Source organism: Pleurodeles waltl, chromosome 7, assembly GCF_031143425.1.
Source record: "Pleurodeles waltl isolate 20211129_DDA chromosome 7, aPleWal1.hap1.20221129, whole genome shotgun sequence".
Taxonomy (NCBI): Eukaryota; Metazoa; Chordata; class Amphibia; order Caudata; family Salamandridae; genus Pleurodeles; species Pleurodeles waltl.
The window spans coordinates 983,741,086-983,760,732 of record NC_090446.1 but is presented as its reverse complement, the minus strand read 5'-3'; the positions used below and the strand labels follow the sequence as shown (position 1 = coordinate 983,760,732).

At 44.2% G+C, this 19,647-nt stretch overlaps 1 protein-coding gene across 1 annotated transcript in view; it reads right to left on the bottom strand.

Annotated features, from left to right (window-relative positions):
- The window catches only part of BTBD17 (BTB domain containing 17), a 50,592-nt gene that overhangs the window by 1,770 nt on the left and 29,175 nt on the right, over positions 1 to 19,647 (bottom strand). The window contains exon 2 of the mRNA XM_069199792.1: positions 10,294 to 10,570. Within this exon, the coding sequence (XP_069055893.1) occupies positions 10,294 to 10,570 (277 nt within the window). The remainder of the gene's footprint in view (positions 1 to 10,293; positions 10,571 to 19,647) is intronic.

Sequence of the window (19,647 nt, the reverse complement as noted above, 5' to 3'; positions counted from 1 at the left end):
CTATTCACTTTCAGTAACCAGTTTGCCTTCAAGTACAATTTTTTGGTAACCCCTAAACTAAATCCAAATGCCTGCTAGAATATTTGGACAAGGAATAGTTCGATCCTACGCTTGCTAAATTACGATCCAAATGAAAAAAAGAACTTATTTTCAAGTTATTAAGATTTTTCAAATACAGTACAAAATGGCACTTAGAGGTAATTTGTAATTTACTGGTATTAATGATTTAACAACATGAATAAGTTCGACCAAAGAAAATAAATCAAGTAAAACATCACTATGAAAACACATTGGGGGTCATTCCGACCCCGGCGGTCCAGGACCGCCGGGGTCGGCGGGAGCACCGCCAACAGGCTTAGCGGTGCCCCGCAGGGCATTCTGACCGCGGCGGTTTGGCCGCGGTCAGAACAGGAAAACCGGCGGTCTCCCGCCGGTTTTCCGCTGCCCTCTGGAATCCTCCATGGCGGCGCAGCTTGCTGCGCCGCCATGGGGATTCCGACACCCCATACCGCCATCCTGTTCCTGGCGGTTCGCCCGCCAGGAACAGGATGGCGGTATGGGGTGTCGTGGGGCCCCTGGGGGCCCCTGCAGTGCCCATGCCAATGGCATGGGCACTGCAGGGGCCCCCGTAAGAGGGCCCCACAAAGAATTTCAGTGTCTGCTGAGCAGACACTGAAATTCGCAACGGGTGCAACTGCACCCGTCGCACCTTCCCACTCCGCCGGCTCGATTCGGAGCCGGCTTCCTCGTGGGAAGGGGTTTCCCGCTGGGCTGGCGGGCGGCCTCCTGGCGGTCGCCCGCCAGCCCAGCGGGAAACACAGAATCACCGCGGCGGTCTTCAGACCGCGTAGCGGTATTCTGTTGGGGGAACTCTGGCGGGCGGCCTCCGCCGCCCGCCAGAGTTAGAATGACCCCCATTGTTATTAGATTGCTTTTATAAAGTGTGTTTATCCATTTAAAAATATTTATATATGGGCTGAACATTTAATCAGTGGTAATCAGCAGAATACTATAAAAGTGAGTATGGGACACTTTTAGCTTTTAGGGATCCTGTGGATTTACAAAAAAACTTACCACCTCTGTGCTATAGAAATGAAACATTTGCCTAAATGTCTCACTTGCACGAGATTGCTGCAGAGTATTTTCAACCACGGCTAAGAGGCCTATTCATAAACGTATTCTTGGGCATAAATGTAAGTTCATGGCCATAAATACCTCACTTACGACTTCTAGAAAACCACATAGAGTTTCCTGGCAGGAATAAATCCATTTACTAGTGCATTTGTTTGTTTTGATCCTATTAAAATCTTTGTTTCCATCACACTTCAGAAATCTAAATAATGTGCTTCAGTTTGCCTTTTTAAGTGCTGAATGTGTACAGTTGTGTATAGTTAATTTGCAAGTATTTACATTTTGTTGTGTTACAAAAAATTATTTTCTGCAGCCCTTCCTTTCACACTCTCTGTACCTCAGCAAGATCATCACATTATTCACTTTGCTTTTCTTTCTCTAACTGCAAAGTAAGAAGGGTTTGTAAACACCAATCCTCATGTAAAAAAACATAAGCAGCAATTTATCAGAAGACATACCCTGACATTTCACCTTTGTCATTCAAGCGCAACAAACAAGACAAATACAGAATTTGAACACATCTTTATTTTTTGCTCAGACTTTCACAACCCACCAAAAATTGGCTCCCAACCACAGTTTGAAAAACACTGGTGTAGAGAACTCAGCAGTAGTAAATCCCACTTATGGGATGGAAAGTGTACTTTCCAAGGTGTGTTTTTGCCTTGGAATCTTGGGAACGTCCACAAACATATACAGTTACATATACATTTGTGGGAATTTCCAAACTTAGAGGCTACCTCTTTTCACCTTGGAAATGGTCAGAGCTTTAATCAAGCCAAGGGCTGGACAGCTCCCCATTGTTTTATAAGAACTCAGTGGGTGATATGCAGGTATCAGTGAAAATAGTGTAATAATTGCGAGAGGTGGTGTGCTCTGTAGTTTGTCATCATATGTGTCAGTTTGAGGCCACCCGCCAAGATTGTCAGATATAGGAAGTCAGGGCCAGTCTCAGCGTGGGGTGACCCCAGATGTATTTTCTGATAGAATTGATTATAGAGTTCAGGACAGGATTCATATTGGGGGCTGCTGCATACTAAATAGCTAATTGAACCTGAGAGCTACTATCAATTTCACTGTCTGTACTCTGCCCCAGACCAACAGCTGGAGTTCAACCCCCTCACTTGGTGAAATTAATTTCTATTTTTTTTTATTGCACTGTGGATGTGTCAGAGAAGTCTGTGCTATTAAGGATAACCAGATACTTTAACTTGCAAGGTACCTACCGGAAGTGAGCATTTAGTGGTAGAGGTTGTCATTGGCAGTGCCTCACTCTTGCGGCAATTGAATTTATGACCTGAGAATTCAGAAAATCATTGATGACCCTCCTCAGGGCATGGATGGAGACTCTCAACTGGTTCATCATCTATAATATGTCATCAGTATAGAACATGACCTTGAGATCAAATTTTCTGATGGGTATAGCTAGGGGTTCTAAGGAAAGTAACAGGGCACCCTTGTCTCAAACCTCTTTGGATTTTTCTATCATTTGATAGAAAACATTGCACTTTATTTGCATTGTAGGTTTCCGGTAGAGGCAACTTTTCATATTAACAAATTTGTTCCTGAAGCCAAATCTCTTCAGGGAATAAAACAAGACAAGTGGCCCTACTCAACTTAATCTAGTGTTTTTTCTGCTTCAATGAAGAGAGGGCCCTTCTCGGACGGGTCATGTCTAGTCTGCCATAATAAATGCAGGAGAGTTCACAGATGGTTTTGTGAGGAGGGGTTTGGTACAAAGGCTGATTTCAGTGGATCAGGTGTGGGATTGGCTTGTTTAATCTCATTGTTAATACTTTTGCTAGGGTCTTAACATCATAGGTGAGAAGGAGAATAGGTCTGTGATTAGAACAGAGATGGGTGTCCCTTTCCAGGTTGGGGATTAGGGTGATGCGGGCACTGTCCAGCTCAGAGCACAATTGGTTTGTCTCTGTCAAATCTTTGAAGACTTTGTCCTGGTGTGGGATCACCTCATCTTTTGTAGAACTCTCAGGGAAGGAAGTCCTCTCGAAGGGTTTGGTTACTGGCCAGTGATCTAATGGCATCAGCTATCTCTCTACAGGATATGTCCAAGTCCAGCTCCTCACATAGTTGTTAGAATACCCGTGGGATGGTAAGTCTGGCCATGAATGTATCTCCTCGGTGGTGTCTTCTGGCTCTTGAGAGGTGTATAAGTCCTTGTAAAATGAGTTACATTGGGTGCACGATTTTATGGCCTTTACCGTTAAGAAGTGCTAGGTTGGTAGACCTTGCTTCTCATTGTTTAAACTGCAGAACAAGAAATCATCCTGCCTTCACCTCGTGTTTGTATGACCGGACTTGTATGCGGAGTACTGCCTTAGCATTCAGCTCGAATTTTGTGGCTGTCAGATTTCGCAGTGGTGGTGGTGTGGGGGTCTATTGATAACCCCTCTGTATCTGAGAAAATTATGTTTCCACTAAAGTTTGCTTTTTAACTGCTTCCTTCTGTCTGTCTCTGGCTTCCGTCATCAGTAAACCCTTTCACTAACTAGAGAAGTTGTGAAGATTCAACTGAGGTTTCATTTAGATCCAGATAGATTTTGAACATGTCTTGCAGGTTTATTTTTCATTCTGGCAATTTGTAGTTGACAGCACACATTCTCAAAGTGCATAAATTAGAATGAAACTGGAAAAGGTAAAGTTGTATACAGATCAGAGCACGACTGGAGATGCTGCTGACATTTATGCCTCTTGCGGTGACTTTGGGTAGTACTTTATGGTTAGGAAGGAATCTATCCTGGATTCTATCCTATGTATTGGAGGGAGATAGGTGTAGTCTCTGGATGTGGAGTGTAATAATCTCCAGGGATGTATGAGCAAGTAGTCGGACATTAGATGTGTCAACAAGCCTTTGTCTGTGGCTTGTCTGGTGTCAGGGTGGCCTGACTTGTTGGTGAAGGGGTCAATTACCAGGTTTCAATCGTGGTGTGTTGTGTTTGGCTGATTTAGTGAGTATTCTAGATATAGAGGATAGAAAGTCCCACGTCCGGCCATTCTGGCTGTATGTCGAGACTTAAATAATAGTGGTGCCTTGCACATGGAGTTTTGCAGAAACTTAGTGACCAGTGTGATCAGTCCAGGTTTTATGACTGTGGCAGGAAGGTTTATATGTATAACAATGGCTATGCTTTTCTTTCAGGGATGTTAGGATTGTGCAAGTGTTGCAGTGCTGACATCATCGCTTCCTGAGGGGTAAATCACCTTCCACAATTAGTCTCTCCTTAGAATCTCTGATTCCGAGTTTGAGAGATGAGTCTCTTGGATAAATGCTATGTCTAGCTTCTTAGACCCTAATTGAGAGAGAACTTTCTTCCTTCATGGAGATATGATCCCCCAATCCAAGATGGCGGGCCCCGGTGTACCTCTCTCTACACCGGAATCTCCAAACTACTCCTACACAGACTCCAAACCATCCAGAACACCACTGCAAAACTCATACTCTACCTCCCATGCTGCACCCACATCACACCGCACCTCAGGAAGCCTCACTGGTTCCCCATTCAAAAGCTAAGTATATTTAAACTTTTCACACACACATACTAAGCCCTACACAACACAGGATCAGACTACCTGAACAGCCACATACACTTTTACCAACCAACCAGACACCTATGCTCTGCCTCACTCGCACACATTCCTTGTAGCCGCTAAAGCAAAACTAGAGGTCCCTCATTCTCCTACATCACACCCAAGATACTGAACAACCTCCTGCATCCTCCTCACTCCTTGAGTTCCAGACCTGTCACTTCCAGTAAGCACCTTGGCCTCATCACTCCTACACACCTAGCCAACAGTGGTGCAACAAAACTTAATGGAGCCCCGCTGCACAGTACATGGAGGGGACCACCCTCCCCGGTCCACCACCTAACACCATTTAGACCCAGTCAGTGTACTGTGTTGAGCCCCTCTCCCCACGCACTGCGGGGCTGCAGGGGCTGCAGGGGCTAATATTACTCCACTGTTGCCCAACTGCCTGGATAGCCTCTTGGGTGAGTAGTGAACTATACAAATCAATATAACATAACATCCTCATTAGGGCAGTGGTGGAAGTGATCTACGTTCATGATTAGATTCACGTTTAACAATTGCCTTTCTGTGTAATTCTGTAATTTTATGTATTAAAGAGAAGTGTGTTGCAGTGGCTACTTTATAGAGGAATACATCTTTTGGAATTTGTAAGTGTCCGAACCCTATATGTGCTGGGCCCTCAGAGATAAGCAATAGCAGATAGCTCACCTCCCTTTCCTCTGAATGAAAGTGCTGCTCATGGTGACCCTGCAGGAGACAGGAACTAAACAACTGCAAAACCAAATGGGATTGAAACGAGTATGCTTTTAAAGAATTTGTTTTGCATTGTTTTTGTAAAGTGCCCGTTGGACCTGGCCCTCTCTGTGGGGTAATCCCCAAACTTTTTGCCTTCACCCTCCTGTTTTCTGACCCCGTTTTTGCTGTCTTTTATAAATCGGTATACTTTGCCACTGCTAACCTGTGCTAAAGTGCTGTCTACTTTAAATATTGTTTTAAACATGGTAAAAAAGGCTTACACACAATTGCCACATTCAATTTACTTGTAAATCCATAGGAAAGTGGTACAGCATGTACTCCGAGCATCTAAATTAAATGCTACTAGTGAGCCTGCAGCACTAATTGTGCATCCGCTTAAGAAGCAGTTTTAAACTTCCATTTTGACCTGGGAAAATAAACCTTTTGCCACGCCTAAACATTCATTTCTAAAGCATACAAGTCACCCCTAGGATTGGCCCTAAACAGCTCATAGGGAAGCATGCATTGTATTTAAAAAGATGGACATGCACTTTTAAGGTTCACATGTCCTGGATGTGAAAAACTCTTACATTTGTTTTTTTTAATACTGCAAGGACAAACTCTCCCATAGAATAACATTGGGCCACCTTATTACATTTAACAAGTGATTATTCATAATTGGGAGCAGGTAGAAAAGCATTGCTAGAAGTCTGAGAAATTGTAATTTATATACCTTCTTTAATGGTAAAATTGCATTTTGTTTCTATAATTCTGAAAATGACACTTTAAGAAAGTTGGTATTTTATGGTCCTACCCATTTGGTGCCTGTAGCCTGTTCCTAGGTCACATGACTAGGTGTAGTTGGCAGTTGGCCTTTGTGTATTCCTCCCAGATAGTATCACAATAGAGGCTTTGGATGTTGGCAGGATGGGCAATCCTGTCGTAATGAGGGGGCGGGCTGTCACCTTCCAACTTTCACTTTGAGGGCACTAGCCCGGCATGCTCACAAAGGACTTCTCACTAGCCTATTGTGGCCCCAGAAAGACTGGGACTAGGGCAGGTAAGCAGAAAATTCCAGATACCTCTTTAGGAGAAAAACTCCAGAAGCTTCTCTTCTTTCAAAGGAAGCACTGAGTATAAAAATGGGACCCTTAGACATAACTCTTCTCATCACTTCTGGACATGTGAAATACTCAGAAGAAGGTTTGCTCTGCTGCAAGAAGGAATGCCCAGCTGCTCTGCTATAAGAAGGAATGCCCAGCTGCTCTGCTATAAGAAGGATTGCCCAACTGCTCTGCTGCACTGCGGCTCTGCCTGCAAGAAGGACTGCTCTGCTGCCCTGCCTGTTGAGAAAGAAGGGCTGGACCTTGAAACCAGGACCACCAGAGTGACTCCAAGGGCTCCAACAGCCTTGAACTCTGCACATCGACTCTGAATACTGATGCAGTGTGATGCAACTTGAGGCAGGATCTCATATCAGAGCCCTCGCAGTTTCCTCATCGGGATTGATGCTGCATGAATCCAATTGATGTAGTCCTCACCTCTCAGCCTTCACAGTTCCTCATTGGCTCTGACGCAGTGCAATGCAACTCGATGCAGGTCCTCGCAACACTCTTCAGAACTGCCGTTCTGCAGCCCAATGCCTCACTTACGGGACATAAGGTACAATTCTCAGTGGGCCTAACCTGGTCCATGTATCCGGCCCACTCTCCATCATGGTCGGCCTGAACGTTGTCTCGGTCTTAGCATAACAAACTAACCACAGTTGGCGCTATTTTTACCTAAATCTTTAAAATTGCATATCTTCGGTTTTAGAAATTTGATTTTGGTCATTTTGGTGTCAAATTATGTATTAAATATACTCTGTTTTTCTAAATTGGTGTGGGAGTGTTTTCACTTTATTATTGTTTAAGTGCTGCATAAATACTTTACCCATTGCCTCTAGGTTAAGCCTGACTACTTTGTGGCAGACTACTAGAGGGTTAAGCACAGGTTAATTTAGTGACTTTTTAGGTTTCACCCTGAAAGAGACTGTGGTTGTTGCTTGAGAAGGGCTCTCACCTCCTCAACCAATAACCTAACTTTTCATAGTGCTGAAGCGCTAAAGGAAGGCTATGCAGTTGGCAGCCGGCTTAGCCCCAGTAACAAATCTGGCCCCCACCCTGCCAGATCACCAGTAGCAAGCACAGTGCCTGGTACAGCCAGTCCCAGCCAGTATGGAGCTGCAGGTGTACGGATTGAGGGGAGCCACAAACGGTAGAGCTGAGGCATCCTTCATGTGCGAAACAGTATCTTTTGTGGAAAACCTATAGTGGGTAAAATAAATTGCATGTGATCACATAAAAGCAGTAGTGAATGGCTGAAAATCAAAGTAGTGTAAATCAAACTAGGATTGGGGATGGGACGGGAAATCACATAATGGCTGTGTAGGTGAGAGAAAATGAGGGGAGGAACAGAGGAGCAAAAGGGCAAGTGAGGATAAAGGAAGAGGGTGAGTCAGACAGAACAGTATGTCACAGTATAAGAAATATTGGAGGTGTGCCCCAAAAAAGATCAAAAGGCATCCACCATGAAGTCTGAAAAGCAAACAAGGAACTGGGGGTGGGGCAGGTGAAAGTCATGCAGAGGCTATTTGGATGACAGGGGAATTACAAAAGGCAGTGGGAGAAGCAACATATTAGCTAGTCACAAAAACAGCCATAAGGGCAAACACCCTGAACTCTGAAAAGCACTCAATGATCACGGGGGGAAGTGAGAGATGCAAAGAGGCTGTTTGGGTGAGAGAGAATGACAACATGCATTGCCAGCGCCAATAGATGTTGCATATGCAAGAGCTATTGGCTTTGCCAATATGTTTTATCCATGTTGCACACCAGAATGGCTGAAAGCTAGTGAGGTAAAGGAGAGTGGTGTGCAGTAGAGTCAAAAGGTGGAGTTGAGTGGAGTCTTATGGAGTGGCGTAGAGTTTAGTGGCATGGAGTGTCATGGAGTGGCGTGGCGTGGAGTGTTGCTAAGTGTCGTGTGGCGAGTAGAGTGCTGTACAGTGCAAGGGCATAGAATGGAGTAGAGTTGAGTGGCATAGAGTTGCATACAGTGTCAGAGTGGAGTAGAGTGGAGTAGAGCTGGGTTGCATAAAGTGGAGTAGATTGTAGTAGTGTGTTGAAGAATAGATTTGAGTAAAGTGGCATGGAGTGGCATAGAGGGAATTGCATAGAGCATCGTAGAGTGGAATAGTGTAGAGTGGTATAGAGAGGAGTAGGGTGCAGTAGAGTGGAGTGGCAAAGAGTGGAGTTGAGTGTCAGAGTAGAGTAGAGTTTAATGAAGTAGAGCACCATAGAGTAGAGTACTGGTGAGAGTAGTGTAGTGTCAATGAGAGTGGCATAGAGTGAAGTGGCGTTAAGTAAAGTGATGCAGGGTAGATTGGCATAGAGTGCAGTGGAGTAGGAGTGTATTCGTTTTGAGTAAAATGGTGTAGAGTGCATTGGCGTGGAGTGCATTGACATAGAGTGTTGTAGAGTGCAGTGGTGCAGAGTAGAGTGGCACATACTAGAGTGGTGCACAGCAGAGTGGTAAAAAGAGCATTGGCTTAGAGTTCAGTGGTCCAGAGTAGAAGAGAGGGTCGTAGTGGGCAGTTGCATAGAGTGTTTCAGAGTAGAGTATAATAGGATAGAGTGCAGTAGTGCAGACTGGTTGTCATAGAATGTGGTAGCGTAGAGTGCACTGGTTTTGAATAAAGTGGTGTTTAGTGCATTAGCGTAGAGTGCAGGAGTTTAAAGTAGAGGGGTGTAGATGGCAGTGGAATGGAGTACAGTGGTATAGAGTAGAGTGGTGCAGCACAAAGTGCAGTGGCATAGACTGTAGTGGCATAGAGTAGATTATTTCAGAGTAGAGTGAAGTGGAGTAGAGTGAAACTGTGAAGGGTAGGGTGCAGTGGCATAGAGTAGTGGAGTAGAGCACAGTGGCATTGAGTAGAGTGGTGCAGAGTAGATTAAAGTGGCGTAGAATGCAATGGTGTAGAGTGGAGTGGCACAGAGTGGTGCAGGGTAGAGTGCAGTTGCATAGAGGAGTGTCAGAGTGCAGTGGCGTGTAGTGTTTTGGAGTACAGTGGCATAGAGTGGAATGGCATAAAGTGGTGCAGAGTACATTGGAATGGCCAAGACTGGAGTTATGTAGGGTGCAGTAGCAGAGAGTGCAGTGGTGTAGAGTAGAGCACAAAGGCATAGAATAAAGTGACAAGAGTGGAATAGAGTAGGGTGCATTGTCAGAGTGCACTGGTGCACAGTAGATTAGAGTGACATATAGTGCACTGGTGTAGAATGCAGTATAGTTTTATATAGTAGAGTGCGGTGGCATAGAGTGCAATGGAGCAGAACAGAGTGGTGCAGAGTAGAGTGGAATAGAGTTCAGTTGAGTAGAGTAGTGTGTTGTAGACTGGAGTGGTGTGGAGTACAGTGGCGTATGTGTAACTTGGCTAAAGCCATCCACATTCCAAACAATATTCTTTGCCATCCACAATATTTAGTGCCACCAACACTAAGGGTTGTGTATATGTAGTCATAGTCCAGATAGGAAACGTGGTTATTTCATGGATTTCCGACATATGCATCAGGGCTATAGAAAAAAATTCAGATATTTACAAATACATTGTGACTCATCAAAGGAAGGGGCGGCTGTGGCAGTGAGCCACATGTAAGATATACACTCATAGATATTTAGCATATTTAAATAAAATAAATGCGTAAAAGTGGTGGCTTCATTTGCTATGCAGGCCATTGGGGAATTCACAATTGCAAATGTACAAATGCAAATTTCCTTTTAAAGTCATGGAGAATATGGTTGACTTGCCCAGTCTTACTTTAATTTGTATGTCTTTGACCGTACCTAATGAATTTTTCAAACAGCTGAGCGCAGTCAGCTGATTCCTGCAAGGTCACTACAGTTTGGTTGTGAAAGAGGTCCTCGAAGACGTCGCTCTGAAGGGCCAGCAGAAGTTGGTGGGTGTGGAAGACACGCACCTCATCCGAATTGATAGTAAGCACCTTGATGGTGGAGTCACTGGCATTGCCGTTCTGCAGCAGCTCCTGCAGCCGCTGGATCAGCATCAAGGAATGGTTGATGACAGCTGAGGGGGCTTCCAGGCCGATATCAGCTTTATGGGCTGCAGAAAATACATTAGAAATTATGTTAGGTTACCCCCTGCTTCACAGTGGTAAATGAGAAAAATCAGGTTTTGAATCTGAGGGCTGAAAGAGTGCATAGTCACATGAATGCACCATTTAGCAGACCAACAGCTCTATAGGCAAAGGGGACAAAAAGAGATGGAGGAACTTGAAAAACGAGAATTAGTGCTGCTGATTTTTGCAAACGTTTCAATTTTCTAGGTGAATCAAGGAAAATGGTGCACAAATTAATGCTCAACAGGATCCCACGAGAGTTGTTATCACCAAATAAGTCCCTTGTGATTGAATCCCTTGGACAGCCTTCTTGTAATTTTTGCAATGCCTCTTGAACAAGCCTCAAAAGTGAAAGGTATGCAAACAAAACGTTAATAAACATTATCAATCATGTGTTTTTCTATCAAAAATGTTCTCTATATTAAATAAAGGTGAATATTGCATCCCAAATAATGATGCGTCCTAACGTGATATAAAAACATCATTATTATTGTACATTGTCCCCTCCCATTTTTCTATTGTTTCCTTGGTGACATCTCCTTTAGTTTTTACTCTTCTATCATCTAAATGCAAATGACACACAAATCTTCTTGACGCTTCCACCTTCACACCTACTCTCCAGGCATGAATATCCGACTATCTCAAGGTATTTTGCCACTGAAGCCTTCTTCATTCCCTCAGGCTGAAATCATTAAAAACAGAGACCATATACTTTCATGCCACACGTTCACCAGGCTTCACTACTAGCCTGGTCTACATTCCCCTGACAGAATGGCCACCAACTCCACACCCTGAACTTTGAATATGCTTTTTGTAAAGAAGAATCATACCTAGTTGATGGGTAGAAACTTTATTGGGGGCAAGCAGGTGACAACCACTCATCACCAATAACTCCTCCAATTATCCCTTCTGTCATCACCCCACTCCCTTCTCCCCCTAAATTCCAGAATCCCAAACCTTAGCATTCTGTTACCTGTCACTGGATACCACATCTCCCCTCTTTTGATACTTAACAAATATTACTCTTGACATAAGTCTACATTAATTGTCCCACTACTAAAGATTAACATGCTAATGAAACATTTCATATGCATTCCTACAGGAATATGTGATGTTACCCAATTATACACTTAAGCATATAGATCCATGTTGACCTCCTACTTCTCTTTTTCCATAATACAATTACATGATGAAATTATCAAATCTCTTAGGTAGTACAATTGGTCTACCTAGGCGAGTTGCCCTAGGACCGTTAATCTGAACAGCTTCAGTAAAGAAACTATGACTTCCATTTCTACTACTTCTACTACTTTCCCCCACTGAGGAAGCTGTCCTGTCTTCATTCATATTTGTCACCTCATCCCACAACCAACGCCTTACTGGTAAATCCCTGTTTTCCTTAGTAAATTGCCAGTCAGGAATCCTATTGCATCTGTCCATCCTACTAAAATGCCATATTTTCTTGTCACTCAATCTGGCCTATCTTGAAAAGACTTCCTCAACTTGCAGAGGTTTCAGAAGATTTGCTGTCTCCTTTCTTGTTCTTACTGCCAAGTTTTAATCTCACCCAATCACCAGGCATCAAGTAAACATCTTTTACACCATGTTTTTTTTAATCATAATTTGTCTTTCATATATATTCTGCATTTTCCTCAAACTGAATTTCACTACTGCAGGGGACCATTTACTGCAAACTTTCATATTTTTCCAAGCTAAATTGTCCTTTGTAAATGGTTCTCTTCCTCTTAGAAGTCTGAATGAAGTATTACCAGTCCCTGTAGGTGTTATTCTGAATGCCAAAATGGTACTGTACAATTCCTTCACCCAATCTTTACCTGTATTTATAGATGCTTGAACATTTCCCATTATCACTCTATTGAGGTGTTCTACTATGCCATTTCCTGAAGGATGACAGACTAGAGTCTTCTTCCCAGAATACCATTCCTGCTGAAGAACCTTCCAAATTTCTCTGAGGCAAATTGTGGCCCGTTATCACTCAGTAAGGATTTTGGGATGCCTTCCCTTAAAAACGTTTTTTCCAGGAGTGTAATTATGGTTTTTGTATCACACTTTTCGACCAATTTGATTTCAGGCCATTACGAGTAATTATCAACAACCACAATGACATGACTCTCCCTGGTCCTCTAGAATAGGACCTAATATGTCTATGTTCAAGTCCTCCCAGAGATGTTCTGGGCACTTCCTATTCCCTAGCAGTTGTCTGAAAACAGACTGAGTTTTGTCAGCATTTTTACAAGTTTAGTAATTTTCACAAATGTTTCTGTATCTCCATCTACGTATGTCAATCAGCACATGGAATTCATTCTTTTCTTTAGTTTGACAATATCTAGATGTCCCTTATGGTTTATGTCTAAAATTTTGGGTCTCAACTCCTTAGGAGGTATCACCCTGTCTCCCTAAAAAAGTATCCATCTTCATTTAAAGACAATTCATCTTTGACTTCCCACAAACTCCTGTATTCTCCCTGTAAATCCTTCATGTTGATCCCCCCCATTTCTAATGGCATTTTTCACTCTATTTAACATCACGTTGTTGCCACATTATGCATCCCATTTTTCCTTCATTATGGCATCTATACTATCCCTGACCACAGCTAGACTGAAATCCTCCCCATCAGCATTTCTCTCATTCTTGGAAGGCAAAGGAGAACAATTTAAATAGTCAGTTACTTTATTCCTGTTCCCCGGCAAATACTGTACAACATACATGAAATTTAATAATCCTAAGGTCATTCTTCCTATCCATGGGGTAGCCCTGATAATATTACTAGAGGATAAATCTTTCAGTAGGGGTTTATGGTCTGTACGTAGTTTAAATCATGCCCCCCCCCCAAAGTATTGTCTGAATTTCTCCATCGCTCAAAATGCTGCCAACATCTCTTTCTCAATTACTGAAATCTTTTCCTCTGACAGTGCCAAAGACTTAGAGGCAAATGCTACTGTATACTCTTCACCCATATCTGTTATTGAGTTAAGACAGCCCCTTATCACTTGCATCAGTTGTTATTATTATACTTGCTCTTGTATCAAAACCTTGCAAGGGAAGAGTTGTACTCCATTCTTGTTTAATTCTTTCAAAATCTTCTTGTAATTTCTCATTCCATACAAATGCTTGCCTCAATTTCAACTGCCTAAGGTTATGTGTTTCCTTGCAAAATTTTGTACGCATTTAGAATAAAACTCTGCAAGTCCTAGACAGGACCTAATTTCCTCTTTGGCTGTTGGTGCTGGAGCATTACTCACTGCCTCAATTATTTCTCTTTTGGGTGAAATGCCATCTCCTCCCACCTCATGACCTAAGTACGTGACTGAATTCACTGCAAATTTGTATTTCTTTAGTTTTGCAGTCAAACCCTTCTCTGATATTTTTTATAAAACCAATTTCAATCTCAAATCATCTTCTGATTTGTCTTGACCCATCATCAGGATACAGTCCTGAAAATACATCACCCCTTTGACACTTTTGAAGATTTTGTGCATCAACCACTGGAATACTGCAGCCACTGATGCCAGGCCAAATGGCATGCGGATAAATCTATAGCATCTGAAAGGGGTGATGAACGCTGTAAGGTTCCTGCTCTTAGGATGGAGTTGTACCTGGTGGTAGGCCGAAGTCAAAGTTATGGTTGAAAACTATTTCATCCCTTCAGATTGTGAAAGAAGCTTGTCAATTCTGGGAAATCTGTCAATTACAATATTTTTGTTCAAGTCCCTAAGGTCAATGCACAAACGTAATCGGCCCTTCTGATTTCTGTGCTACAACCAAGGGGACTTGCCACTCTGCACTTTCCACAGGTTCTGTTATCCCTTTGCTTTCTTAAGCATCCAGTTCTGCCATTACACCATCCCTCATACTAATAGGGATGGTTCTTGCTTTGTGACAAATGGGTACTACTCCTTTCTTTGGTACAATTTTATGGACAAAACCACACATTTTCCTACTACACCTGAAAAAACACTGGGAAACTGTTTTTATATTTCATCTACCTTAGCTTTCGTTAGTTCGCTAAGTAGCATTACCTGATCTTTTGGGATCAAGATTTATACCCAATGCTCCTTGATCAATCCACCCTAGTACAGAAAGTCCCTTTTCTGCTACATACAGTTTCCCCAATGCCGACCTGTTTTTAAATTCAAATTTAGTTTTGCAGAGTAAAAAGTATAATCTCGGAGGTTCGGATGTGCCTTCCTCCATACATCCTCTAAGTCACAGTCTGCGAGCCAATGAAGGCCTGCTGGGGAAAGAGCATCCGTCTGCCCATGTCGGTGCCCAGACTGGCCTAGCTCGTTGTCCATAATGAGGTTGAAGTCACCTCCCACGAGTATTGCTGTGTCAGGGGTGGTCAACGTTGGAGAGAGACCCTGTGTCATGAATGCCGCTTGCTGTGCGTTAGGCGCATAAATATTAGCCATTGTGAAATGGAATGATTCTATCCACACCCTGTAGGCTAAATATCTATCTTTTATCTCATGTACCTTGGTGAGGATTTCCCCAGGGAAAGTTTTAAAAACCAAGATCACCACCCCTCCGTGTTTCATGGAAGCTGAGGACTAGTATTGTTGAGGGAACCATTTGGAGCGCATTCAATAGGTGTCTTTGGATAGCAAATGTGTCTCTTGTAGTAGGCATATGTGGCTCTGTGACCGCTCGAGGAAGGAAAGGATCGCTAGCCACTTTGAGGGATTGTTAAGGCCTCGGACATTGAGGCTCAGGCACTTAAGTGTCAAGTGTGTGAGTGCGAGGTGGAAAGCTAAGGCATCTGTGTGTTGTGAGTAGCCAGGATCCGGGAGTAACCCTGTATTGTGTGCCTATGTAGGAGTCTGCAGGCAAGTGTGCCTTATGGCATCTCATGCGGGAGGAGCATACTATTATTAACAAAGTGGCACAACAGGTGCTCATCTAACAATAACCAAGTCCTCTATTTGAGGTCCAGAAGAAACGGGGCTTCGAATAAAGATCAGGGGTGTCTTGTAAGGTCTGAGTACATCGTTCAGCGGCCCCGCTGCCCAGGCCCCGTGTCAGTGCCCGTCATATCAGAGCTCTTGGGGCGGCCCAAGGATCCCTCCTGCTGGCGGCTGGCAGCAGACGATGACTATGTATTGGCACCGGCAGCAATACTATTCAGAAAAGATTGTCTCTCTAGTGCTATCTCTGCAGACGATGGTCACGGTGGTCTTCGTCTCCGTTCCTTTCGCCTCCATCCGATGCAGCTCTTTGGGGTCTCCCCACCCGGACCTCTCGCCCCGCATCGTCCTCTTCCATGTTTAAGATCCGTCGGGCCTCATGTATTGATTTCACTTGTCGTGTCTGGTCACCCCAGCAGAATATGAGTCGGAAGGGGTGACCCCAACTGTAGGGTGTGGAGTTAGACCGGAGGTAGGCGGTGATGGTCTTAAACTCCCTGCGCCTCTGTAGTGTAAGCAGAGAGAGGTCCTGGTATAACAGTAAGGTGTGACCCCTAAATTGGATCTGAGGTTGAGTCTGCGCTTTTTGGAGAATGTCTTCTTTGGTCATGAAGTTTTGGATAAAAGCTAGAATGTCTGGAGGACACAACCCAGTCCCCCCTGTCGGCCTGTTCTGTGGACCCGGTCTAGCAAGATCTCTTGCTTACTCTCTGGACCCAGAAGCAAGCAGAACAGGGCCGTAGTGTACTCTCTGATGTCGTTCCCTTTAGCCCTATTTGGGGCCCCTATAATTCGTATGTTGTGGTGGTGGGAGCGATTTTCCAGGTCCTCAGTCGTGATTTGCAGTTGCTCCTGCCCTTCTCACAAGCGAAGGATCTCTTGTTGCATTTGTTCAACTTCTTCTCCTTTGGATATCTCATTGTCTTCTATACCTGATACTCGCTCCACCAATGAGGTGAGATCAGCGCGCAACTCGCGCATGTCCTGAGAGAGATCCTTCCGCAGAACCTGTAGATGCGTCTTCAGGGAGTTGAACAGGGAGGTAAGGAATCCTCTTGTAACTGGTACTGTTTCATTGTCCTCCACATCTCCTTTGTCTGTGATCACCTGTGACTGTGTGGGAGTGTTGGTATGTTTGCTCTGTGCTGGTGTGGAGCTGGTCAGCATCTCCCAGACCGACTGATCCTTCTTAGATTTGGAGGAGGCTATTGCCCGTTTCCGCTTGCAGGGGATCCTTGCGTGAAGTCTCGGGGGGAGACAACCCCCCTCCGCCACGGCCCAAAAACTGGTCACCTCTGTGGGCCGATCGCTACCGCCGATTAACTGCCTTCTGTCACGCTGTGCTCTGGATTGTCCCGCTCGCGGGCAAAAAGTATGCTGAGAAGGGGGGGTGCCCCGACCCCGATCCTCACCACGCCTCTCCGACAATGGCGCCCATCCACAGCGGGGCTCCCTGGTGGTTCTTGGTCAGGGTCTCCTATGTCTCGGGGGCTGGGGGCCTGCATTCCATACTGCGGTCGTCAGACCCAACCCCCACGCCCAGCTACCTTTGCGGCCCGGTCTGTGCTGCCAAGAAAGCGTTCCAGCACAGGCCCTGCTCACCCCACTCTAGCTCCACGGGGCCCGCGTCCTCGCGCTCCTCTGACCGAGCACCCTGTGCCACTTCCTCTCGTCGGCTCTCCACCCGGGTGCATGTGGGCCCAGGACCAGGCCGTTGCCGACCAGTGCGGCCCACGCGTCACGGGCGCCCTCAGCAGCCCAGCCAGGATTAGCCCCTCCGCGGGCTTAGCTGTAAGTTCAACCTTACATCCAAAACAGCTTCATCTAAACAAGCAACTTCCTCTATACATAGAACCCCATCCTCACTTGCAGATTCATTCTCCACATCCCCTCCTTCTTTATTCTCCATTATACACTTCACTGCCTTTTTATCTCCTTTATTCAATTCCTTCCTGCAGACCTTATTCAGCAAAACGTCTACAATACCACAATATGCACATTTAGATTTTTTATGCCGGACAACATTTATCCCTAGCTATATGGACTTTAATCACACACCTGGAAGAAGTGGGAGGCCTGTCTTCTAATTCTGTTTTATTTTTGGTTAATCCTTTCCACCCTTTGCTGCTGTGTTTATCCACTTTCTTTTTCTCCTCCACCTTTGAGTTGGAAATTTTACCTACTATTTCCTCTTCAATATTGCTTTTTAACGCTGCTTTTGAACATCTCTTAGACATTTCTGCTTTCTTTATAATAGCTAATTTTTCATTCAAGGGGAATACCCACACACCCACAATATTTTTAGAATGCATTACTAGTTGGTCCCTTATAAGGTCATCATGGAGAGGACCAAATTTGCAAGTGACGACCCGTTTCTTTAGTGCTGCAACATAATCTTCTACAGACTCAGTTTTTTATTGTTTCCTCTGGAAACATGTATACCTGTCTATCGCAGTACAAACAGTTGGGTGGTAGTGATTATCTAAGTCTTCTAAAGCGTCTCTGAAAACATCTACACTCTCACAAGGTCTTACTTTTTTCTCCATTTAACTATATACACATAATCCTTCTGGCCCCAAGCTACATAAAAAGACTTTCATTTTCCTTGAAGATGTAAATTCTTCGTCATTCTCCTCCTCTAGTGCTGACAAATAGTTCAAGAAATATACCTTCCAATCGGGCCACTTTAATTTAGGATCGCTTGGTCGTGGAAGAAAGTGTACAGGTGGTGTAAGTCCACAATTTTGTGAACTCATTATGAAATACCAAGTTACTAAAATAAACACAATCTACTAAATATAGTACTTAGCCTATCACCTCTTCTAACTTGTATGCATATCACCATGCATACCACTCTTGCCTTTCTTAGATGAGTTGCTGGTGCACGTGTCTTCAGCGTTTACTCTGTAATCCTAGACCGTAAAGTGTATTATTAATAATGCACAGTTCCAAAAGTAGGTGTGTGAATTACCAGATCAGCACACAACTTGAGTGTATAACGTTAATTATATGTCAAGACCGGAGGCTCTATTATGCATTCTTCTTCTTACTTTATTTTAAACAGCAGCAGTCAAGAACTACAGATCCCAGATGGACTAGCAACAGGCTAGCCAATGGGAGTTAAAAGGAGTCAAACGTTGGACCAATAAGGGAACACCATGAACCATAGAGTCTACCCTTGCTTGCAAGCAGCCCTTTTTCTTGCTGCTCGCAGTCAAGATAAGTACTCTTTCATGGTCTCTCCGTTTCTGTGTTAATGAATATATTTGTACATTGCTTTGATGTTTTAATCTTTATTGTTTTAAGTTGATGGTTTAATACTGCTCAGTTTTGCAGCATTTCGTGTTTTTCAAGACCCCCCCCCTCCCTTTCATGTCGCCTCGCATACGCTTACAGTTCTGTACCCCGGCGCATTTCGAATTTTGTCTGCCGAGTTCTTTCTTGTCAGCGTGCTACCCTTTATCGCGCGTCTGACTTCCCGGGAGGTCCGCTTTTCTTCTCCTCAGGCGACGCTCCACATTGCCAGCCTGTCAACGCACAACCCTTTATTCGCGTGTCTGACCCGGTGGGAGGTCCGCTCTTTTCTCAGTAGGCGACGCCTCTCATTTCCGGCTCCTCTCAGCTGCTCGGTTCACCGCGTGGTTTCCACTGCGGTCCGAGCATAAATTTGAGGGCGCGGCTCGCTACTGCTCCACTTCCTACTTCTGCTCCGCCCTCGGGGAGCGTTTATTCACTGGAGAAACTGCATTTCAGTCTTTAACCCTTTCCAACCCAGGATTTTATTAAAGAGTTTACAGCTTTGTTCCCAGTGATTTATAGCACTCTGTTACACGCTTATTGACTTTTAAAAGTGCTTTTATTTTTTCAATGGATTCTGACAATTCCCCAGTCATGCCGGATATTAATGAGGATGAGGAAGTTTTCAATCAGGATTTAAATATATTCATCCAATCCTCAGTGAAACATGCCTTACAGGCATCCATGGAGAAAATGTCTAAAAACATAGAAAACACAGTAAAGTCCATGGTGTCCAATTCTCTGGCCCATTCTGCGGGGGAAGGCAGAAAACATAAACAGGCTTCGGTCAAACCTGCTAAAGGCGCTCAATTGGACAGTGAGGTTGCCTCACACCAGAG